Genomic DNA, 26,131 nt, shown 5'->3' with positions numbered 1-26,131 from the left:
TTGCCGCCCATGCTGCGTGCATTGGTGTAGATGCACTTGAGCTGGGCTATCGATTTCACCCCCGGCATCGGCATGCCACCCCTAGGCTCATCTCTAGTGAGCCCGGTTTTATCCCCTTCCCTCTTCAAACCTAGTTTAAAGCCCTCTCAATGAGCCCTGCCAATTCATGAGCAATGACCCTTTTCCCCCTGTGAGACAGCTGGACTCCATCTGTCGCCAGCAGGCCCGGTGCCGTGTAAACCTCCCCAGAGCAGGCTGCAAAGATGTTCAAAGGACTTCGCGATGTTGAGGGACTGAATCATAAAGTGGTATGTAAAACTCAGAGAAAGTAATAGTAAAGTGATGCAGATGAAGAGGAAAAACAAAGCAAACCATGTATTTCATGTCGACTCTGGACTAGTATTACTGTTTAGGAAAGTGATCTTGGAATTACAGATCAATGAAAACATACACTCACTGTTAAGTACTAGTCAAATACACAAATGGAATTTGGGAATGATTAGGAAGAGAACAGGGAACAAAGCAAAAGCATCTTAACGTCACTATTATTAGTGAAACCGTATCGTGCTGCATCTTGAATGGCGTATACGGTTCTGGTTCCCACATCTCAAAGTGGGTCTAATATTACTGCAAAATGTTCAGAGGAGGTGTCAAGAGTGATCAAGAGCATTGGGCATCTTCCAATTAAGGTGTGACAATGTGGACTTCAATTTGAAAAAGGCACAACTGAGATTAAATGCGTCCTATTCCTTGCTCTATACAATCATGAATGGAACAGAAAAGATTAATAGGGATTTATTTATTTATTTTACTCTTCTTTTCAGTGTGTGAACTGGAGCATCAAACCTATCTGATAGCAAGTTCAAAAAGGATAGAAAAGGGCTTATTCTTCCTATTACATGATTACAGTTTGAACACTGCCACAGGATTTAAACAGTCTGAAAATTTATTAGAAAGCTGATGGAATAAAAACCCATGGAGTGTGTCAGACAGACATTGTTGCTTGTCTGAAAGTTCTTGAGCTCCAAGACGCTGAAGTGTGGGAAGCCCCCTGGAGAAGTCTTTATGGTTGCCCTGTTGTTATAGTTTTCTGTAGGCACCTGTTGTTGCCACAATTGTAGTCATATACTTGACTAGAGAAACCTTTGATTTGACCCAGCTAGACAGTTTTTACTTTACTGTGCTCCCAGATGTGAATTAATGGAAAGAGTTATTGTAAAACATTGTAGATTGATCTAGAATGAAGCTGTGTTTTCCCTTGGTTCTTTCTGTAGCTCCTTCTCTGATGTTATCTGTCTTTAAAATTACCAGGCTACATTGCTTTTCCAGTACAAGTTATTATTACAGTTTCCATGGTTAATACTGTTTGGGGTTTTTTTGCTTAGCGCCTTGCAGACTCACTGTCAGGCCAAATCCCAAAGCTCCTGTTAGTTTACGTAAGGCTCAACAGTCAGATCATATTTAATATCAAGACAGTGTGCTTTTCCTGAAATTATATCTCTTTTAATTCAGACTATATAAAAGCCATACCATTGTTGCAAATTAAAAATGAACTACCATGGAATCTGAAACTGGCAAAACCAAAAGCTGTTTAAAAAAAAAAGGCAAACAAAGTATTTTGTATGTGCATAACTAGATGAAGAAACTGAGATCCAGCCACCCAGCCTCTGCTAGCCGGAGTCGTCATGTCTATGCAGAGTAGTACAGTGCTGTGTGGAATTATTAGCTCCTTTCTGGAGGTAGAATCACTTTATTTTCCTCGTGTTGTGCATGGTGTTAACATGCTGTGTCTCTCAGTTGATGCATCAAGAGCTATGTAAATTTGTGTGCATCTTTTATTTTTCTGCTCCTTTTTCTGGGATGTTCTGGATGCTAAAAACGTACATAGATTCAAAGGCAACTGAACAAAGTAAAGGAATAAAAATATTCTAAGCACTGTCATATACAAAGGCATCTCCTATGTTTCAGGAAGTTGAGGTGCAGGCTCTGCGATGCTGGGAGAGCATTCTCAGGAGCTACTGCAGTTTGTTTATCCTCTTAAACCCTTCAATACTCATATCTTTTGTTGGAGATGTTATACTTGTTTGACTGGTATGGCTATTTTCATGTTTTTCTGCACTGTATTTTTCCGAGTTTTGTGCAGATGTGCCCCCTAAGTCCTTAGTTAGAAATAGGAAAAACAAAGATAAAATTATTGTTTATGTAAATGCAGTTTGAGCCTTCGAGAGCAGAGGGCCTCTTTCTGATACACCCAAAAACTATCCACCGCAATACTCCATTGTTCATACTTCTTTCTCTGGGGAAAGGTTCAGAGAATAAATACGTGGCAGCTCTTACTCATGTTGCTGTGAGTAAGCAACAGTATCACTTCATTTGACCTATTTTAGAAGTTTACCTTAGAATGAGATAAACTTGGCTATTAGAAGGCCTGTTTCTGTAGAATTGATTAGCTCAAACATACCTGACATCGTAGTGAAAAAATAAAGTTAGAATAATCCTATCCAATATACTTTATTACTTGACAGAATCTTACCAGGAGAATCTCCCCGGAAAATGCTCCATGGTCGTATACTTAATTTTCAAGATCTGTGTAAATGGTGAGAAGTCTGTAAGGCTCCATATATGGCCTTGACTTGCAGGGATCTAAAGTGTGAAAATAGATTGTGTACCTCACATATCTTCAGTCTGTCTTCAGATGTGACACTTGGCCTTCTGTCACTTGTGAGACATATTGCTGACAACATCATTTCCCATTCACTAAACGCTGCAGTGGTTTTGCAACAGTTGTACTGGCTAATAGGCGCAGATCTAAGTGGTGTAGGCTTCTAGGAGGTTCCTGCTCTTTGAGAGGTTGGACCTGCTGTGGGCTAATACAAAGAGCAAAGTTTGTCTTGATGACTCTAGAGTGATATAAGAATAGTCTTAACACCCAAAAGAAAACAGATTAGTGTTCAGGCCATGGTTCTGCAGTTTTGCTGATTTTTCTACTGCAGTTCTTGTAAGCTGCCAAAGTAAAAAATGATGTTTCCACTGACTGGCAACACACCACAACGTGTCTGTCGTCTCATCTGCCTTCAGGGCAAAAGCAGTCAGTGTGACAGTGCTGATGACCAATCTAGAGATTCAAGAATCAAATGCAGTCCCTGTGGAGCCCTACCTCAGGCCCCCAAAGTCACAACACAGTAGATCGTGGACACCATCACATATATGACTCTCTATTTGATGTCTAACTACCTAGTTCCTTCATCCCTGTCCTTTTTCAGGGAGCCGTCTTAAGAGATATTTTTTAAATAGATCCTACATAGGGCAACAGAAGAAATTCTTGGAGTATCAGAGGAGATAATTCTGTGGTGTTAGTTTATAGTTCTAAAAAATAAGAGGGCAGTAGTCCTCCCTTGGAAGGAAACTCGCTTCATTTGTAGCCTACCAGAAGATATGGAATACATTGCCATAATCCCCTTCCTGCAATCAGGACTGATTTGTAGCTCAACCTTCTGGGGACACTTCTTCAAGGTATCTGTCAAATCATGATACAAGAAGAACTGGAATGTTGTGGTAAATCAGAAGCACTATACATGTGAGACCTTATGCCTTGGCCTTCTGGAAGTGTTCAGCAAAGTCTGTGAGGACAGAAGAAACACACATCAAGGGAAGCACTGTGTTAGCCTACTTACTCTTTGGCGATTAGCAAGTGAAATTGTCTCTGGATACGCTTCTGAAGCCATTTAGTATAAATGGATTGCAGCCAGAGTGCTGGCTGTATGGCCTGAGAAATTAAATCTGTGCCTGAAATGGAGGTTTGAGGTGTGGAGGACTGGAGTGCTCTAAGGTATAGGATGACAGTCACCTATCTGCTGCAAATCAGGCTCCACAAGTTAAGCAACCCTGATCTAGCAGTTAGACTAACCTCATTATCACAACAAGAACTGATTGCTCTGCCATTAAGAATGGTCTTCACAGGCTGTTGCTGTGTGCAGGGTCATGCCACTGGTGTAATCTGAGCAAGGTTGATACAGTGCTGGAAAGTATTCCTATTAAAAAAGTTTGATTATTTTCCTAGTGTTCTGACACACTGAAATGGTGAGAGGAATCTCCTGTTGGTGAGACCCACAAGCTTCTCCTTTACTGAGGTCATAGTGTCTTACTACTTCTGTACATGTTGTATTTGTGCAGGTCCTTTCCATAGCACCTACTGGGGGATTGATACAGATAAGGATGGCCACCTTCACTGCTATGCATTTTGTATCGGGAGGGAACAGGGCTAGTCTCTCCACTCTTCCAGCCCAGGAAACAATTAGACTTTGCACTAAGCATATCGTGTGTTGGGTCCTCCTTTTGTAGGATACTTCTGTGCCTTCCAAATAGTCTGACAACTTAAGGAGGTGTACACTTTGAGCCATGACTAGAAGATCAAGTATTCCAGCCTTACAAATGTGTCCTTAGACCTTTTCTGGGGGACGGGCAGAGCCACCAGATCTTTTTGTTCTTATTTACAGGGAGTTCATTCTGTCCCTTTCCTTTCCCGAGCTTTTTGTTAACTTGAACAAGCTGGGTTTGATTTGCCTCTGTATAGTTGAGATACTTCTGTTTCCTGCATTTCTTGTGTCCCTCAGCCAAATAACTCAAGTCCTTTCCTTCTCTTTGCTCTGGGTCTATAATGCCATGACAGTGAAGCTCCAAATTAAAAGTTTATTTATGCCCTGGATGCTAGGTGATGTAGTCCTGTTTGGGTTTGGTTTTTTTCGCTGGTCTGTGATGCCTTGGCAGTCAAGATGAACCTCTCGACTGTCTTGGCTTATCACATTTTAGGGGGTGGATGATCTCTGTGTACTCGAAAAGTTTAGTGGGAGCATTCCTGGTTCTGAGAGAGAGGTTGCCACCATGGCATGTACTTTGATACAAAGTACTAAGTCTCCTGGGGAGTTATGGCTTACATATTACGGGGTCCTGCTAGCTGAAAAGCTCTTAAGCTTCTGAGAATGTGCTGATGGCAGCAAGGCTCAAAGGACTCAAGCTGCTGAAGGTGAGTAACTGGCTCTGTTCCTGGCCGTTCCAAATCTGTCTATTTTTTTCTTTCTCGGTCACTACATTCTGAAAAGTAAAACTGATGTAGCCAGAAATGTAATTCAGAAAATTCAGAAGATTTACCAAACTAAACTGGTTTTGTCTGTTCCCCTTTATCCAAACCTCCATGGTAATTGCTTTCTTATGGTTTATGGTATACAATTCATAGTGAGAGAGATGATGCATCTACATTTCTTAAACTACATTTTGTGAAATACTTGTGACACCATTTACTCTTAATACTTTCAAATGGCTTAGCTTTACTGTTGTCATTTTTTGCACTAATATTTTGCAATTTAGATTATGAACAGACATCCTAAAATATTAATATATTGAGTAAGCTTTTTAAAATAGCTGGTTTTGCACAGTAAGCCTGAAGAAGCAATGAAATATTCAATACGCTGTGCATTTGCTACTGCACTGTATGGGTGCTCCCACAGTGTATTAGTAAAATAAACAGTTTAGACAGAATGAAAGGAGAAATAAATGCTTATGTGAGTAAAAACAATGTTTATCACTACACAACTTAGATTTATATTCAGACTAGAGAAAAAAACTGAGTGTACTTTTCAAGAGCTTTACCAACCGTACAAGTGCTATTTGTACTTCAAGAGTCATGAAAATGAAATTGGGTTTACATGAAACTATGCAGTAGGTATCTGTAAAAGGATTGTTCCTTCTTTTGTTCGCTTGCATGTATTTGTGACGATGGCCCAACAAAGTGTACATGAACTCACATATTTTGTGAGCTAGAAGATAACAGGACTAGAATATATAATGCTGTTTGTGGTGGTGTTTTTCTCATTTAACTGTATGAGATGGTTATCTGTACCTTCAGTTTTCTCAGGTGCACTATCAGTGTGCTGTCTTCAGTTTTAACTGACTCTGAAACCGAACACTGATGATTTTTTTCCTGTTAAATTTGATTACCCTTTTGTAATAGGGTTCTCTTTATATTTGGTACAGGTAAGGAAATGATTAGTAAAAAGGTTCCCAAAATGTGATATAGATACCATTTGTGGTGTGCGTGCTGCATCAAAACGGCATATTAACACTTCCTGAACAGCCTACTTTGCATTGCCTGGTGGGAAGCGCTCCCCTTTCCCTTAGTGGTACCTGAGAAAATGAGTTTGAAAACTGCTGCATTATAAGATTTTTTTTTTTTACAAAGAAGTTGAATTCAGAAGCTCAATATAAAACATGGCTTAGAAATGTCCAGTGCTTTGTTTTCCAACATGATTTAAATATATATACATTAATTTCTAATTTTGGAAAAAAATTATAAATGACATACTAGTATAGCATGTGACTTCAAATTACTTTCAGAGATGCTTTTAATACCCATCTCCGTACTGAGTTACTCCAGGGTCAGGTCTTCACGGCCAGCTATGTCATAAAATCCACAACCAGAAACTTCTTAAATGTACATCCAAATCAAATCGTCTCATCATGAAGATCCTTGTGACCATTAACCTGCTTTCCCTATTGCTCCAGCTAGACCATGGAAACCCTGTCTAGAATTTTCTAAGGCATGTTTGACTTTGCAGAAGAGCCGTGGATATATGGCCTATTATGCCAGTTCAGCATATGCTCCTGGAGCATCAGTCACTCGTGCAAATGTACAAATCTGAGGAGACATTGGTGTTGAGCTTACAGTAATGCAGTCTTTTCCTTGCAGCTGTCTCGAAAGATCTCTGGACACAGTGCCTTCCACATTTCATGTGCTGTACAGATCCTTGACAGGGGTCAGGATATTTCCGAAGTAGCTCATCAGCATCTCTGAGAAAGCTTCCAAAAATTCATGTGGAGCACTGGATAGGTACTGCTTAAAGCCATCTTACTCAGTTTGTCTGTCTTTCATTCAGTGCCATCTAATTTCTGAGCTCCTGTCGTTGCTGATCAGTTATATTTCAATATTTTTAGATCAGGTATGGACATAAATTGTGCAAGTTATGCAGCTTTTGAAAAATTCCTCTACTGCTTTACTCTGGAGTCTCCAATAGAGATAAAAAGTATAATCACTAATATAGGAAAAAGTATTTGACATAGAAAACTTTTCAAAGTAGGAGAATTGTGAGCTGTGAGAACGTAAAGCCGAAACAACATTTTAATAGGAAATATAGGAAATTTTTTAAAACTAGGTTCTACGTATGGGTAAAGAAGTAAATAGATCAGCCCTAAAAAAGAAAGACAGTGGTTTTACGGTTGGAAACATTAATACTACTGCATTAAAGCCTTGAGTTTGGGAATTACTGGCCATTGGAAATGAGGCAGTTGGACACCTCTGTTACAGCAACAATTTTCATACAGGTTTCTTGTATTCTTTTTGTCTTTTCAGTGATATCTTTGTGTATAATTAGCACACATCTGATTTTAAGAGATGGATGAATGTGAAAATAATAGCTCTCTATAGCTTTCTGATGCATGAATATGCTTTCTCAAAATCTTACTGGGCAAATACACTTTAGACCATTATGTTTTCCAAAACTTGTTCCATTGCTTCAGCATGTATAGTTCTTGCTTGCTTGCTCTCGCTCTCTCCTTCGTGTTACAAGGAAGTGTTTTGAATAGCCTTTGATCATAAATTTGATTCCAGAGAGCTGTCTGCTCTGCTGACTTATTTTTGCCTTATTAGGTGATTTTTGCAGTTCACAACTCCAGGAACTGTTGAGCTCCCTGTTTTTTCAATTCCTAAAGCTAAACGACAGCAGTTCAGTTTGATTCTCGGTAGAAAGCTCCGTGGAATCAAATTACCTTGCGTGCAGTGACACTGCTTGGGTGTTATTTCCATTCTGGAGGGAACGGTGCTAGTGACCGCTGTAGGTTGTGTACTGTCGGTGAGCAGAGACTTCATTTTTAATTAAAGAATTGTTGCTTTTTGAGGAAAAAAAAATTATGCTTCAGTCTGTCAGCTAACCCATTTGAGGAAAGTCGTGTCATTGTCTTCTGTCCTCTTGTGGTTTCCCTCAAAATCAGATTAGTACGTCTCAGTAGAACAAAAGTGCAAATGTGTTTTGGGGGCCAGATGCTAATGCTTGTATTGCTCGGCATCAAAGCCATGGGCTCCTTCAGGCGAGTGACACTGGTGAGATAAGAGTGGGGGTGGAAGGGTATACCCTCTGGTATTTGCAGTGAAACTGTACTAACCAGCAGAATGCAGTCAGTCACGGGGGCCCGGCGTGCAGCGGCCGCTATTGTGATGTGAGGTGTGGCCAAAGAAACCAGAGGTCACCGTCCATTTTATAGGGGTCTGGGCTGCTGGGAGCAAAACTGAGGGTGGCACGCTGCCATGCAGGACAGGCTTTTGTTAGCGTGTTATGTAACGTGGAAGTAAAAAATAATGCGGTTGTTAAATAATGCTGTCGTTAAATGCAGCTCTTTGTTCCTTAATCAGAGATTCATGAATACTTCAGCTGTGAGCCTGCCTGGCTCTGGGATTCTTAACTATGTTTGAAAAGCCTCAGTCAGGACCTTACGGACCTTGAAAGGGCGGGAAGAGGCTTGAGGATTTTTCTTCAATTGTTCTTAAATTATATTTATTGGGTTTTTCTTTTTTTTTCTCCTTCAGTTGCGAGGGCTAGAGACTATAGGTTTTGAAACTAATATTCTGAGCTTTTCACATCTCATCAGAAAGCAGAGCTTTAAGAAAAATACCCGTTATTGCAAGACTTAGTGTTGTAAAAGTTGGCAGCAGTGTGTTGCGGGAGATGGACTAATTGGAGAGGAAGGAACTTTCTCACTGTACTGCAGCATTGTACAGCTTGTCTGACACGCTTTGCTTAGTTTGTTTGTTTTCTCTAGAGGAATTAGGTATTGAACATCACCAAATACTAGATTTCGGACCTGATGAATCATTGATCTATATTAGGACAATTTAAAAATTAATAATTTATGTTATTGCAATTTATTTAATTTATATACAGCAGTATTTTCTCCCACAGTATTTTCTCCATGGCTAACAACTTCTAGTACAAGTAGTGCATGAAATTTAAAAAAAAAAATTGTTAGCCTCATGTAATAGAAAATGTATATGTAATACAAATTGTACAGAGGTTAAAGATGTTGACTGCTGTGACTTGTGACCTACTAACTCTTAACTTTTCTCTGCCCTTTTTTTGGTGGGTGAATTGTATTAGTCATATCATTATTTAAATTAATCCAGCTAAGATGTGAATTTTTAATGTCAATGAATATACATCTTCCCCCCAAAAAACGTAGAAATTAAAATGTAAGTTTTATATTCCAAATTCCATGTGAATTGCTTTTTCTTCATTCGTGGATACCAAGTTGTTGGACAAAAACCCCTGCTTTTTATTCATATAGTAAAATCATTCATGGGTATTGAAAAACAGGATTATTTTTTTTTTAATTCCCACTGCTAGCCAGTATTTATCAACACCTAAGATTCATACTGCATGTTTCAAGTCTGAATTGACTAAATCAACGTGACACGCTGAGGCTGGGCCAAGTCTTGTCTAATCAGCAGTCAGCACTGTTGCTTTGGCATGAGGCTCCCAAAAATAGAAACACAAGAAGTCAAACAAGTAAGTGGAAGGGCACTAAAAGAAAAAGTGCTGCTAATTCCACTGTTGACTTTCTGTCTAATGGATTCTTGTTCCCAGCCCATGCTAAGTAAAGCAACTGGCGTGGGGTGTGTTTCTGCAGATGGCTCAGCAGTGACACACGCGGCCCAGCTGGTTGACAGGTGTTTGATTTCTATTTAACAAGTACCTCACACAAGCCAGATTTATTTAATTTTTTTCATAGACACTGAGAAGCTAGTCAGCTGATGCTTTTTCTTCAGAATTAACACCCTTTTCACTATGCTCCCTTTTTGTTGTGTGGCAGTTCTTCTGATTTTTCCCTTACAAATGAAGATAACATCATTTTAGTTTGTAATAAGAAAGGCACTAAATGGGCGAAATTAATCCATAGTTAAGTTTATTTAATAGTTGTAACCTGTTACCTTTACATGTGTAAGATGTACAACTTTTTCTTTATAGCTATTGACAATAAGATCTGAAGAAATGTTTATTTAGCTGTCCATTTGTTAGAATGAAAATTCCATCAGAGTAGGCATGGAAGGAGAATGCCAGCCTGCTGCGGTATAGCCGTTACATGTTGTGTTCATGTGTCTTCCCTTAACATAAGAAGGTCTTGGGACTTTCTTGTACAGTGTAGCACAAGCCTGGAGTAAAAGAAATTCCCTGCCCAGAGGAGTATGCAGTACTGATAGAGATGCACCCAAGGCTGTGAGGGAAGGGCGAAGGTGGGAAAATACTTAACAGATGAGAATAAATAGTGTACAATGCTACTCCTTATTGATTTTGTTGTAAGCTACATAACAGCTCTGCATAATTGGAGAGAGATTGTCTCAGTGATGGTCTGTTCATTTAATTACATTTTGTTTTGTTTTAATAACTGTGAGTGGAAGAAACTATGATCTTTGTGGCATTTGTTAGTCACTGCTGTGATAGCAACTCTGCTGGCAAAACCAGCAGTAGAAATAATAGAGTATCAGGATGCTCTTACAAATCATCTTTGATTGATGTGAACTCTCAGAGCCTTAGTCAGTAGGATGTGTAATGTAACAGTGACTATGGCCAGTTTGTCCCCCCCTGCAATTTCATCATACTTTAGTCTGAGCATTTTTCTCTTCCGGTATCAAATCTATGATGTGGAAGAAGGTGAGACTTCAGGAACTGTTCACAAAAATGTGTGGCTCTTCACAGTGACAGGGTTATAATGCCAGTGTTGTGAAATAGCCGGAAGAAATACCACCCTGTAGAATATAGTGTACTGGCAGTACTTCTGCTGAATGTCGGAAGAATGAGAAAGGAATGCAGCCGGAGAAGTGGCTGTCAGAGTAATGTTGATTCTCTAAACAAACATTGAGTTTTAGTGAAAGGATGATTAAAAACTCATGCGGAGAGCCTGTGTCCCTCAGATAGCGGACTAGCTTCTCTGTCAGGCATCCCAGACATAGGATATGGAGTAGGCTAACAAACCTCAAAGAGGTGAAGAAAAGGGACCGAAAGGAAAAGTTACAACTCTGCTGGGCTGAGGTGCCACTGTTCCCTACAAAGCTGCCCAGAATTGAGAGTAATGGGGTACACCTGGAGACTTACCTTTAGGGAACAGTTGCCAGGGCTCCTGTGCTGACACTAGATCAGCTGATCCTGGACTCACAGGTGGGGAACTGTCTGTTGGAGACCTAGGTACGGGGTTGGTATATCCTTTTCATCCAAATACTAGCCCATCTCCAAGATACGTCAAATGTCAAAAGGCATTGTTTTTGAAGTTAATAGATATATTTCTTGGGAAAGTCTTAAACTTCTGAGTGTAAATGGAGACACGGAAACTGTATCTTTAACTGCTTTACTTATCAATAGCTGATGGACGGTTTGCAGCTCCACAAGCACACCAACAATATGGTATTTCAGAACAAGTACTGATCTGACTTAGTTCCTAGGTTAGAAATTCCAGTCTACATGCTGTCTATTTATTTTTAATTCATCTTAAGTCCTTAGTTTTGCTACTGCTTTTTTGCATTTCATATCTGCATGCTTAGACATTAGACTTAATAGTGGTTAATGGTCTGTGGGACAGGTCTTTGTTAGTGTAAACTGACATTTGTACCGTAGTCTTCAGATTATGGAAGTGGATGATGATGATGATAATAATAATTCCTGCAGTAAAGAATGGCCTCTGACATTCTAAGAGGTTGACCTATGCTGTTTACCTTCCTAACATAAACTTGGGGCTCCAGTTATTATGGTGAGTATAATAGTCATAATATATTTTATTATTTTAAAAAGACTTCAGCAATTCATTAATATCAGAGAATGCTTTTTAACGCCAGGGCTCCTGTGCTGACACTAGATCAGCTGATCCTGGACTCACAGGTGGGGAACTGTCTGTTGGAGACCTAGGTACGGGGTTGGTATATCCTTTTCATCCAAATACTAGCCCATCTCCAAGATACGTCAAATGTCAAAAGGCATTGTTTTTGAAGTTGATATATTTCTTGGGAAAGTCTTAAACTTCTGAGTGTAAATGGAGACACGGAAACTGTATCTTTAACTGCTTTACTTATCAATAGCTGATGGACGGTTTGCAGCTCCACAAGCACACCAACAATATGGTATTTCAGAACAAGTACTGATCTGACTTAGTTCCTAGGTTAGAAATTCCAGTCTACATGCTGTCTATTTATTTTTAATTCATCTTAAGTCCTTAGTTTTGCTACTGCTTTTTTGCATTTCATATCTGCATGCTTAGACATTAGACTTAATAGTGGTTAATGGTCTGTGGGACAGGTCTTTGTTAGTGTAAACTGACATTTGTACCGTAGTCTTCAGATTATGGAAGTGGATGATGATGATGATAATAATAATTCCTGCAGTAAAGAATGGCCTCTGACATTCTAAGAGGTTGACCTATGCTGTTTACCTTCCTAACATAAACTTGGGGCTCCAGTTATTATGGTGAGTATAATAGTCATAATATATTTTATTATTTTAAAAAGACTTCAGCAATTCATTAATATCAGAGAATGCTTTTTAACTGATACTCAACATTATTACATTTCAAATATTATTTTAGCAAGGCCAATTAGATGAATTTCCAGTTCTGTTGAAACTTTAACTGGGTTTAGATTTGCTTTAATGCCATGTTATGGCTGGGTTAACCATAAATCAGTAGATGGTATGTAAGTCAAGCAATTTTTCTTTTGACAGATATACTGTAAGGGAAGAAACATAGTTACAAAAATCTATCAGTTGTCCATGAGTATAAGATCACTTCAAAATTTTTTCTACCATGTTGCTTCAGATGATAGAAATATCCAACTGGCTAGACTTAATTTTCTAAACTGCTCATCCATAAGAGGTCTTTGAGAAACTTTTGCAGCCAGAAGCCTGTTTGCTTGTTATCAGTACTCTACAGGAAGTTTTCTCATGGTTTTCGTTTGCATTTTCTTTATGCTCTCCGTCTGGTGTTGTAGGTCAACTGAACTGGATTGTTTTCAAGCCCATGTTCAATTCATGTCTGCACTGCATTTTTAAATAACAATATAAATTAAAAAAGCACTGCATTTTTAAATAACAATATAAATTAAAAAAAACATTTTAACATTACCCACTTCTATCAGTAATAAAGTATAGTGTGCTTCTTACTCGTCTTACTAAGGAATGTAACTGGATAGTGGGCCATTAAAAAAGGTGTTAGTTGGGTCATTTGAGGCAGTCTGAAAAGTAGAGAAACAAAAAATTGTAAAAGCCCTTCAGGGACACAGTGAGACAAAATGAGGAGAAGCTGTCCTGTTCCACTGCTCTTCCGCACGGCCTACAACTTTCCCCTTGCTTGTAAAGCTCCATCATTACAGCCCCTGAGGGCTCCACAGATGTGAAGGAGCTTCCTCTTAAGAAATACTGTAGGAGGGAGAGGAGGAGAAAGAGGTATAAATCACCTGTTGTAGGTTACACACAACTGTGCAGCACAACTGGGAACTAAACGCAAACTACCCGAGGCCCTGGTTATGCGCTGATAATACGCTCTGCCTTCATTTTTCTCCTCTATTTGCTGTTTAGTTTCTTACTGTCCAGTTCTGTTCTGTTTGAAATTGGTGGCATTTAAGAGTGGTGACTGGAAGCGTGTCTTCTGGGCTGAGGAGTCACTTCTTGATGAAGAACGTCAAGAAGGTGGCAGTTGTCACTTCAAGGATGTGTGATAGGGGTGAATACCACTTATATTTGCCAAAAGCAGAAAGAACACCTACTGACAGCAGAAGCAGAGCTTCTTTTGTTGACGGTATAAAAACCGCTCCTTGACATCTATGATAAAGGCTTCAGTCAGTTCGTTATCAGTTTTCTAAAGAAAAGAAAGAAAATATGCAGGCCTATAGTTATGCATGAAAATAAATGGAGTGATCCTTTATTCTCAGGTTTTTCAGAACAACTCTGACTTCTCATGTTGAATAAAAATAATTTGTGGGAGCAAAATATAGAAACAAACTTTTAACTTATGCAATTTATTTGTAAAATATGTGTCCTTTATGTATTTGAAAATAGGAATTGTGGAAGTTGTGTGCTTTTTAAGACGTGCTGTCATGGTCTAACCCCAGCTGGCAACTAAGCACCACACAGCCGCTCGCTCACTCTCCCCTACGGTGGGATGGGGGAGAGAATTGGAAGAGTAAAAGTGAGAAAACTCGTGGGTTGAGATAAGAACAGTTTAATAGGTAAAGCAAAAGCCGCGCATGCAGGCAAAGCAAAACAAGGAATTCATTCACTCCTTCCCATCGGCAGGCAGGTGTTCAGCCCTCTCCAGGAAAGCAGGGCTCCATCATGCGTAACGGTTACTTGGGAACACAAACGCCATAACTCGAATGTCTCCCCCTTCCTTCTTCTTCCCCCAGCTTTATATGCTGAGCATGATGTCACATGGTATGGAATATCCCTTTAGTCAGGTGGGGTCAGCTGTCCCAGCTGTGTCCCCTCCCAACTTCTTGTGCACCCCCAGCCTACTCGCTGGTGGGGTCGTGTGGGAAGCAGAAGAGGCCTTGACTCTGTGTGAACACTGCTGAACGAAAACATCCCTGTGTTATCCTGTTTCCAGCACAACATGTTCTAAAACATAGCCCCATACTAGCTACTATGGAGAAAATTAACTCTACCCCAGCCAACGCCAGCACATTTTCTAATAGCGAAAAAGGAAACAATGCCAACTAAAGAGAGTGCAGTCTGGAGTAAGGAGCCCTGTGACCATGTTCTCTGAAGCTCTGAGCTGCCTCTGGCTGCTGATTCCTTAGTTCATATGCAAAGCACTGAAACCTAAATTTTCACACATCATCTAATCTGGAGAGTATTACTTTCCAGGTGCCTGAATGTATACGTAAGTCAGACTTATCCCAAAGATGTGTATCATGAAGGGTTAGGAATGAGGAAAAACTAATGCCTTCTAAGCTCAGATTATGTCATTCTAGTAGGGCTGTTCCCATTTGTCCTTCTCTTGAACAGCTACATAAAAAAGCAACAGGAGCCTTGATCGCTAGGACACAAGGACACAGGAGTCCTCCGACCAGCCCTCACCCCCTTGGTCGAACCATGGCATACCTGCTCTGCTGGGGCTGCTGTGGAGGCAGGACAGAGCAAAGGAAACAAATTGTTTACCTGTCCCAAGCCCTTTCTCCATTAGGTTATTTTAAGGGAGGATCTTATGTTTGCTCACATGGGTCAAGTTCGCATCAAGGGTAGCACTGATTTGGGCCTTTGAGGCCCAGCAAGTGCTGAGTACTGGTAGTTCAGCAGTAACCGAGTGGGAACAAAAGGATCAGTAGGTGCAGTGAAACCAAAATGTCATAATATTTAGCAGAATTTTCCTGACATGACTAATCCAGGAGATTCACAGAGTGAGCCTTAGTAAATATCAGCTGAATGCATTTTTATGTAATTAATATTCTATCAGGTGATCCTAACCATTAACAAGAGCCTGTTTAAAGAAACAAGGAAATATGCCAGTAGGCTAAGGAAGGTGTCATATAATGGAGTATAATTGGTGTGGGATTTTTATTTGTTAAAGCAGAGCCTCTGCCCCCGCTGGTGGCTCTGGACTGGCTCGGTACGTGCTCCACAGGGAGGATGCAGCCAAGCCCTCTGACAGTACGTTGTTGAACATTCCGCTCCATTTCTGCAATGCTAAAAATAGCTGTCCTCATTTTAAAACACCGGGCTATTAGATTATTCTAAGGGTCTGGCATACTCAGGGTAATGGAAGGCACATATCCATAAATTAACAAAACAGTAAGTAGTGTTTGACTGCGCTGATTTTACTTCTATTAAGATGAGTTTCCTTGCTAGTAACCCTGGAGTACCAAGCCTATTCTGTAAATGAGGCTCCTGTCAGTGCCCCAGTGAATTTAAAAATAAAAGGAAGAATGTTTGTTCTTCATATTGAGGATGGAGAAGCATCTGACTCCTTCTTGGTGGTTTGGGTTTTATTTAATTTTGCAGAATCATATCTGCAAAATGTTTAAAATATTTCACAGCAATTGTTTCTCTTTCCCAGCCTTGAGGAGAATCTCATGAAGTTCCAGCATGTTTGCCGTTATAAAATGTTCTAAATAGCAAAACGCATTCCAAGTGATTGATACAAGTTTCTCTTAACTCTTTTTTATGATTAGTTAATGTGATACCTAATTCATTTTTGGCACCGTATTGTTTGGTAGTACAAGTAATCAATGCACTAAATAAAGTTCACATACTTATATGTTAAGATAGTCTCTCTTTTTTTAAATCTTTTTTAATGTGAAAATCTCTTATTTAGGGAGAAAAATAGCTAAATGTGGAAGTCGAGGTATACAAATTAATGTAAATGCATTCTAAGAAAGTTGTGAGGTACACACATATCAAGCATCTTACTTTATCTTGAAAACCTTTAGGTATAAACTGAATCCCTAATTTTATGGGGTGTTGCAGTGCAATTACAAACTGCAAAATCAATAAACGATAAATACATTAAGAACCCTGATTATAAATACACTGCACATTTCCAAAATAGTTAAAGCAACAACAACATTAATCACTTTTGATTTAATAGGAATCAGTATTGATGTAGGAGGTTATTTTTGCATTGTTGTGTTGAAGGGATAATCATTTGTAGAACACTGATAAAACAGTGTAAGGGAAAACATCTCTGGCTTGTATCCACAAAAAAACAATGAATGTAGCTTTTTTTTTTTTCTAGTTTACAGTGATCCAATATAGCAGAGAAGATGAAATTTTATTAACTGGTAACTATTAGACTATGAAGAATTTTTCTGACTACATGTTGTAAATCTGGAGAAAACGAACAACTAAGGATTACTTGTAATGATTAATTAGAATTTTTCTCCAGCACACTAGCATCTATTTTTACAGAGGGGAGCTGGAAGGAAGATACTGAAAACTGCTATGAGTGGAGTTAGAAAAATGCCATTTTAACAAGTTATTTTAAGCTGAATTTTAATTGTTGTATATCATGAGTGCTTTGTATTTATTTGCTTAATTACTTGTATCATTTTGATGAGTAATTGTTCTTTTATTGTCTCTTTCTGTTGTTAAGAGAGATTGGAGTTTTTCCTTTGTCTCTGTTCTTTTTTTGCGTCTGTGAGGTATTTGTCTTCTGCTTGGCTTGGAATCAAACAAGTGAACTTTCAGAACTTTTGTTGCTGAATTCTGGCTTGGCTAGAAAACTGAATTGGATGGCATGCGAGTTACTAGGGCAAACTTCTGTCAAGGAATTAAGACCCATGAATGGAATGGATAAAGCATTTGAGTTTAGATTCCTTTAATAAGTCTTCTGAGCTCCCACTTGAAGTCTCATGAGCATGGATGAATTCTTCTCACAGAACTTAGTTTAGGAACCTTAGATTTATTGAGACCAAAATTAATGTACTTCACAGTGGCATATTTCATGAATCTGTAAATGGAGGGTGGTTTTTAGCTTTGAGTGGCAGAGCCTGGTTCTCTCTAGGTCTGTAATTGTTTAACAAGCTTTGCGAAGAAGGAATGGAAAAGGAAATGGCTGCAATATTTTATATTTTGATTCTAAATGAGATATTACTAGGTTTTTAACTATACCTCTTCCTTGGAAAGCCTGATATTAAATGCAGAATTGAAACGTCTGTGGCTTTCAACTCAGAGCTATTGATTTATTTTTTTTCTTTTGCTCAACTAGTGCTTATTCAGATATTGAAGATTAAGTTTACCATGTTACTCAGCTTGGATAGTTACCTTTTAAAAACATTTTTTATGAACATTGTGCTTGTTTATACTTACGCTCAGTCGCTGAGCATAACTTTTAAGCATCCGGTTTCTGGAACAAAATTTACAAACCCAGAGCAGATTCTTAATTTTCAAGGAGAAAGTAATTGGGGGGGGGCAGGGGGTGACTAAGTCAAATGTACAGCTGATTTATTTTGCTCTTTTAAAACACGGGGTAGAGGAGGCAGTAATTCAATAACACGTACAGAACATTCACTTACGAAGTAGGAGAAACAGATTTTTGTCTGCCTGGTTGCACAGGATCAAGATTTGCATTTCCTCCTGCTAAGTAGGTTGGGCACTCCCCTAGAGATGGGGAAAAGATCTGAAACTCCCTTTTGACTGAGCAGAGCCTGGAAACCAGCAGTCTGCTTCGTATGTACAGCTCCCTGTGGGACCTAACACTTTAAGCGTAGATCCCTGTGGGCTCAAGCACCTAATAGGTATGAGGGAGAGAGTGGAAGCTGTGGCACTCTTGCTGGGGTTTTAGGTACTTGGGTAGTATGCAAGTGTCTTCTGAAGTATTTTTTTCTGAATCAGGGCCTGAAATAAAACTTCAGAAAGATTTTCACATGATCCAAACTCTCTAATCTTTTTTGTCGCTCAGTTGTCTGAAGCAATCTACAGCTATATCTCCTGCGTGATTAGATAACCTGTAATTGTTACTTGCCTAATATTTTGAAAGTTAAATGTATTTAACCCAATATAACTCAGCAGACTTAAACAACCCTAGAAATCAATTCAGCTGTTCTGTAGAAAAAGAATGAGAAGCAATACATGTCCAGATTTTTTTTTTCTCTTAATTTAGCTCCATCATGAGTTAGGTCTGTAAAATGATGGCTATGTACATTTTGTTTCAGGGGGAAGCTGGCTTAGTAGGTGCTCCTGGCATACCTGGTCTTACTGGTTCCAAGGTAAAACAATAGAAATAAAAGAATAAAGCAGTCTCATTTTATGTATTTTTACTCTCAATATTCTTTTTGCCAGCTGTCCAGTATCTACGTAAATCGGATTTGAATTACATATCCAATTTCTGAGTTGTGTGATGTGACAGAGAAACTTTGCGATCAGCTTCTCTTTCAAAAGAGAAAGTGTGTGAGGTGCAGGGGCACAAACCTGCTTAGCAGTATTATTTTGCATTGAGAGCGGTCGCCAAAGTCTCAGAACTGTGCAGGTTTTTCCAGCCACAAGATAGCAGATTCAAAAATTTGAAATTTGAGAGTGTCGTGATCTCAGCAAAATGAGATGAGGGATGGCACTGCTTCTTCCACTCTTCCATTTTAATCTTTTGCTCCTTTCCAGAGGTGGAATGTTGTAGGAAGGCCAGAACTTGCAAAAAGGGACATCTGTATTATAGACCTTGCTGGTAATGTTTGTTAAAGACTTTTCATGGTCAGATTTTGTTTTCTGTTGATTGCAGCTGTGTTTAACCATAAGTATTTGGAATGAAATCTTAATGTTACATGCGTCTGTCCAGCTAATTCCTTTTAGAAAATTGTAGGGGAAATAGCTCTGCTGCTTCCACAAATTAAGGGACTACAGAAAAAAAAAACATTATTTTGTTCATATTAAAATTTCAAGAAAGCATTCTGCAGCGTGACCTTGATGCAAAGGGCTGATTTGTGTATCTTTAGGGCAGATACTTCCTGTAATATAGCACAAAGGGAAGAAAGGAACTTACTTTCTGCAGCTGAGGTAGCCACATTGAGTTCCGCAATATGCTTACCACAGTCTATCAATTTATACGTTCAAAGCCAGGATCTCATTGACTTGTACTGCAAGCATATTTAAAACACTGAAAATCAGATCAGCGGTCCTGCAGTGAGTATCAACACGAGTAATCAGTGATTGTCCATGAAAAATCTTGTGTGAAATGTTTTGCCTAGCTTAATATGAGAATTCTGCCACAGAAAGGAGAATTTGTCAGTCATAAATGTGTTATTTTGTGACTTTCACGTTTTTATTTCTGCAACACGAGAATTCTTTGAAGTAACTTACCAGTGGCTAATATTGTTATATTTTTAATGCTGTGAAGTGGAAATTACCTAAATTTCTTTCTCTACACTTTCTGTTGACTGTATTTCTTATTTTCAATAATTGGAAATATTTTTTTTAAATTCAAATATGTGCAAAAAATCTGGACACTTAAACTGTATTTCTGAAAAAGAAGGAATTAGTTAATTACCCCATACATTGGTACAGGCAGAGAACTGACTGGTTGAGCAGCAACATTGCTGAAAAGGACCCACAGGGTGGACATGAGGCTGGGTTTAAGCTAACAGCGTTCTCCTGTTGGGAATAAAGTGAACCACGTATTGGACTATATTAGTAAAACTGCAGCTGGCAGATCAGGGGAAGGTATTTTTCCCCGTTTGCTTGGTGGTGCTGCATCTGGTATGCTGTGTCATGTTTGGGTGGTCTTCCACCCTCACTTCTTCAAGAGATGTGGAGAAACCAGAGAAGGGTCCAGCAGGGAGCTACTGTTTGTTCAGGGACCTAGAAAACATGACCTTTGAGGGGAGTTTCAAGGAGCTAAGTTTGTTGAGTCTGGCAAAGAGGAGGCCAAGGAGCCATCGAGACTGTCCTGCAGGCCTAAGGAGCCCAGCTGGTTGATCTTCAAAGACAGCTTCCTAAAAGCCCAAGAACAGTCTGTTCTGATGTGCAGCAGGTTGAGCAAGCATGGCAGAAGGCCAGCATGGATGAAGAGGGAGCTCCCGACTGAGCTCAGACACAAAAAGCAAGTAAACAGTGGAAGCAGGGGTGAGCTACCCAATAGGAATATAGAAACATTGCCAGAGCATATGGCAATGGAGTTAGGAAACCAAAAACTCATCTCGAATTGAAACTAATGGGGGATTTGAAGGGCACCATGAAGGGCTTCTGTTAAGTGCATCTGTAGCAAAAAAACAAGGCTGAAGAAAATGTTGACCCACTGCTTAATGGGGTGGGGGACATGGAAAAGGCCGAGAGTACCCAATGCTTTTTTTGCCTTGGTTTTCACTAATGAAGTTTGCCCTTAGGCCTCCCAGGTACTTGAGCCTCCTAGCATAGTGTGTGAGAATGAGCCATTACCCACTGAAGGGGAAGAGAGTGTTAAGGAGCACTTCAGCTAATTGGACATTTACAAGATACCAAACAGTATGCATCCAGGGGTGCTGAGAGAGCCCGCTGATGTCACTGCAAGCCTGCCCTCTGTCATTAGCAAAAGATCATGATGACTAGGGGAGGTTTCTGATGATTGGAAACAGGCAAATATCACATTCATCTTCAAGAAAGTTCCAGGGAACTGTAGGCCAGTTAGCCTCACCTCTGTCCCTGAAAAAATTATATAGCAAATTGTGGAAGGCATTTCTAAACACATGAAGGACTAGAAGGTGACTGGGAACAGCTAGGATGGATTCACCAAGGACAAATCATGCCTGACCAACCTGATTGCCTACTCTGACAAGATGATTGTCTGTGTGGATTAGGGGAGAGCAGTGGATGTTGCATACCTTGACTTCAGCCGGGCTTTTGGCACAGTCTTCAGTCATATTATTGTCAAATCTGTGAGATATGGACTGGATAAATGGACAATAAGATGGGTGGAACATTGGTTGGATTGTTGGGCTCAAAGGTGGAATAACTACTGTGCGGTCCAACTGCTGCCCAGTAACTTGTGTCATCCCCCACGAGGTGATACTGGGGCCAGTATTGTTTGGTGTCTTTATTAATAACCTGGATGATAGGATTCTCAGCAAGTTCATGGATGTTATCAAATGTGGGGAAGTAGTCAGTGTGCTCTGGAAGGTAGGGCAAGGATATTATTCAGTGGGACCTCAACATGCTGGAGAAAAGGGCTAATGCAGAACTCAAGAAGTTAAGCAAAGGCAAACATGAGGTCCTGCCTCTGAGAAGGAATAGCCTCATGCAACAGTACAGGCAAAGTGCCAAGTTGCTAGAAAGCAGCTCTACAGAAAAGGAGTTTGGGGGTCGTGGTGGGTGCCCTTGTGGTGGAGAAGGCCAACTGCATCTTGGGTTGCCTTAGCAAGAGCATGGCCAGCAGGTCAGGAGGATTGATTATTTGGCACTTGTGAGACTACATCTGGAGTTCTGTGTCCAGTTTGGGGCTTCCCAGGAGAGGAGAGAGAGCAGCTCACTGGGGCGAGCCCAGTGGAGGTGCACCAAGATGGCCAAAGGCTTGGAGCCCATGATGTATGAGGGGACGCTGAGGGAGCTGGGCTTGTTCAGCCTTAAGATGAGATGATTTGGAAAGGGGGAGGGTGATGTGCAGACTCATTGCTTTCTGTAAGTACTGGGAGGGTGCTGAGAAGCCAGAGCCAGACTCTTGTCGGAGGTGAAAGGACAAGAGGCAATGGACACAAACTACAACCAGGGAAATTTTGACTCTGTCTAAGAATAATTTTTATATAATGAATTGGGAATTGAGTAAAGACAGGATACGTAGTCTCACAAATGGGAAAGCTAAATGAAGAAAACACTTTGTTTCTAGGAATCTGTCAAAAGTGAATAAGCTTAGCTGTGTTGTATGTCCAATAGCTGGAGAAGAATGGGAATCATAGAATCATAGAACAACCCGGGTTGGAAGGGACCTCGAAAGATCTTCTGGTCCAACCTTTCATGAGAAAGGGAAACTAGATGAACAGAACAGAAGTTGCATACATTCAGAAATAATTTCAGTAATTAACCACTCATTTTTAGGTGAGGACATATGGACGGTTATTTCACTAGATCCCATTTTGCATGCTTGGTCTTGGGCGTGCTTCTAAAATTGACCTCTAAGCTGTTGGTTGCGTGAGCCACCCCAGCCAAAAGAAAGCAAACAAAAAGCAGCCGCTGTAGGTGGTTGATGAAAAGTCCGGAACTATTTGATAATCTATACACCTGCACATCTCCAAAGCTTTGAATTTAATTCCCAGATGTGTAGTACATGATGCTATATCAGTTGAAAGATTTGACAAAATGCTGCTAGAAATTTTGCAAGTTGTAGCCTGCTGTTCTAGTTAACCTCACTTAAACCTTAGACTTCTATATAAGGAAATGACTCTCTCTGAAGGGTGAAAGAATGTTCAGACATTGCTCATTCTAATTTTTTGAAAGTAATTTAGAAAATACCATATGCTTTACTTCAGAAATTTTCCTGTCTCTTCATCTTCAGACCTGTGAAAATAATGTACATTGTACTGAGGTGGTGAGACTGAATTCTAGAGACTGGCAAAGACATGCAAACCATTTCCTCCTAGATGATTTGAGGGAGAAAGAGAATGTTTGGGTTTCTTTTATTAGGTAGTTTCTGTGCTGTAAGTATAGAATTTTGGCTGTATGTCTGCTATATGTCTCAGAAAACATGGAAGTATACGTTAGTAAGGATCTAAAACAGGTGTTATTCTTGTTATAATATAGCCAGGCTGCAGACTATTTGACAAAGATATTAACATAGTAGATTGTACATTAAGATCTTTTTCTGAGCTAAAAGTTATCAAGTTGGAGCTGGAAGAGCATTATTTCAGGTCTTTTTATTGAAAGATCATCAGATACAGAATTCAGTCTGCTGAAATAAGATGAGCTTGAATTAATATTTCAAAACTCCTGTTTTTTTTCCTAATACTTGGGTAATTGGATGTGGTTTTCAAAGGAATGAGTTTTCTTTCAGTAAATTGTATCTTTATATTTTTCTCAATTGTTCTGGGTTTTGGAGGCCTTCACAGCTGACTAGTCATATTTAAAAATTAAAGTGAAAGTATTAATATGAATAAATGTGTTAAAACTGGTTCTGCAGAAGAATAGCAGGACTGTAATGAGTGGGTTTAGCATCAATGAATAGTTCAGAATTTTTAAAGCCAAGAAGATCCTTCAGGCTGAATGGAAAAATTATTGACTATTGTTAATTGACAAAACTCTGGAAAGCCGTGTCATTTTTTTGTAGAGGTTTCATACCTTTTTGAATGAGAGAATCAGTATCCAAATGATTTCTTCTATTTTAATCCCATAATAAAAATTCAGTGCAATAAAACTATTTTAAAGAATGCAATTATTAGAAGAATGTTTGTTTGAGATTTTTATTTTATTTTATTTGTGTTCCAGGGTGAACGTGGCTTTGTGGGTAGTAAAGGTGAAGAAGGTGAAAAGGTAAATTATTCTGTCCATATTATTTATTTTATCGATTTAACGATTTGATATATGGCGAACCAAGTAGAACTTTGTTCTGAAGGTCCTCCTTAAGTCTTATTCATGAATAAAATTTTTTTTTTTTTGCTATGTAAATGATTCCTGAAACGCTTAAGAATAAGGAGGTTTTTATGCATGTTAATTGGTGTTATCAGTGCTTCTTTTAGAACCACTTTTTTTTGTTTTAAAAGATTTAATAATGAAGTCTAACAGAACCATAACCACTGGACTCCAGTAGTGTCTACTGCTACCTTATTTCTATGGTAACTAGCAAATGTTTATTTATACAGTATGAAATGCATGATGAGATGATATGTAGGTATTTATAGTACTTAATTATTGCGTTTATACATTACAAATGCACTTTTATAGAAAGTTATTGTGTTGATCGCAACTACTAAATGTTTTACACACTTTTTTCCTAAGAACAGAAATTTACTGCAATAACAAAATTTAACATTTGCTACAGCATAACCGACTGCTAATTTCAAAAGGTTAATTTTCATTGATATACTTCTGCATACCTACACAGTAGTTAACATCAGTTTTGTCTCCTGCACACATCTGACTCTGAGTAAATTGACTTGACTGCCAGCGGCCAAGCTGAATGCAGGTGCATTTACCTCTTCCTCAGACTGGAAGTTCAGTCCCTTTGCCTGATGGACTAGCATATTGCCGTAAGGACCTTCTTCGTCTCCCAACAGCCATAAAATGTTTCCAAGTGTAAATCCCAGGAGAAGCCTTTCCTTGTTCTTCACCAGTGGGTATTGGAAATAGAGCTTGAAGCAGTTTGCCCTAATTGCAGATGCTCTGCAGTGGCCAGAAATAGTTCAAAAGCTTGTGCATTAAAATGGGAACTAAACTGGCCCTGTGGAAGGCTGTCTTGACTAACAAAATGCCAGCCTGGGTCGCTCTAGATGGTGCAACCTCATCTTCTTGTGTGGCTTCAGACAAGTAGGTCTTCACAGGTTATCAGAGATAAGTCTGTGTTGAGGGACAAGAGGAAGGAAGAGCCTGTTCTTAGCTTGCCTAATAGGAATTAAAGTAACAACAGTGATAGTTCACACTTGAAACTTCAGCTCCTAACCAAGCTACTGCCTGGTTACTACTTTTTCACTAGTTTTGACTGATGTGGCTGATTCAAGCAACCTGAATTAAGAGTCTTTTCTTGGATCATAGATAGTTTCTCTGTGCTTCAGCTCACTGTCTGAAAAAGGTGCAGAGGAGCATTTCTGCTGAATTTATATGTCATAAAGATGAAGAGCGACAGATACTGCAATTCTGGCAGTATTCAGACTGAAGAAAATGGAGAGTAGGTAGCAGCTTCTGAATTTGAAAAAGTGCAATATATTTGTGAGTTAGGCTGCTTTGGACATGGGTATACTCACTCACCCACCATACTTCTTTAGAAGCGTCAGCCAGCTTTCCAGTGTTCACATTTTAAAGAAAGCATGTTATGGATTAACAGAATTTAAACAGATTTTAAATTGTGGAGGTTTTTTTTAGAAGGAAGTATTCCAGCAATCAGGAAGGAAGAAATATCAGAAGTAAAAACCAGCATCCATAGCAACTAACGTTTATAATGTGAAGATTCATTCTCTAAAAAAAGCACTTGTTAAGCTTGAGTGTTTCTAACTCCACCGACAGATCTGATTTCCTTGGTGGCATCGTTATTCATCAGTTCTGAAGGGCTTGTGGATTTTTTTCTTTTTTTTTCGTAATTGCTCTGCAGCTGTGCTGTGCTTTCCTCAAGTTTTATGAATAAATTGTGTTTGGACACAGGCATGTGGTTCCAGCTGTTGCTGCCACTCTCTTTGCTTGATTTCCCCTATTTTAAGGCAGAGGTAAAATGACCCAACAACTGATAGTCACATTTTTCTTATCTGAAGCTGAGTCAGCACATTTAAACCTTTTTTTTTCTTTTTGTCTTGTAACTTCAGAAGTTAACTAAAAGATCCTATTTAAAAGTATTTCCAGTGTAGCTATTAACAGTGTATTCTGCTGTCCTTCAAATAAAAGGAAACATACAAGTGGAAGGATTTTTACTTATCAGTGATCACTCAAAAATAATTTGAGACAGTCTCATCAGAAGCTAC

The 26,131-nt window shown here is 39.3% G+C and overlaps 1 protein-coding gene across 1 annotated transcript in view; it reads left to right on the top strand.

Annotated features, from left to right (window-relative positions):
- The window catches only part of COL19A1 (collagen, type XIX, alpha 1), a 211,374-nt gene that overhangs the window by 52,667 nt on the left and 132,576 nt on the right, over positions 1-26,131 (top strand). The window contains exons 9-10 of the mRNA XM_009333160.1: positions 18,728-18,781; positions 23,952-23,996. Of these exons, the coding sequence (XP_009331435.1) occupies positions 18,728-18,781; positions 23,952-23,996 (99 nt within the window). The remainder of the gene's footprint in view (positions 1-18,727; positions 18,782-23,951; positions 23,997-26,131) is intronic.

This window comes from Pygoscelis adeliae, unplaced genomic scaffold (assembly GCF_000699105.1).
Source record: "Pygoscelis adeliae isolate BGI_AS28 unplaced genomic scaffold, ASM69910v1 Scaffold57, whole genome shotgun sequence".
NCBI classification, from domain to species: Eukaryota; Metazoa; Chordata; class Aves; order Sphenisciformes; family Spheniscidae; genus Pygoscelis; species Pygoscelis adeliae.
The sequence above is the reverse complement of the archived record's forward strand: the minus strand, read 5'-3'. Positions and strand labels throughout refer to the sequence as shown.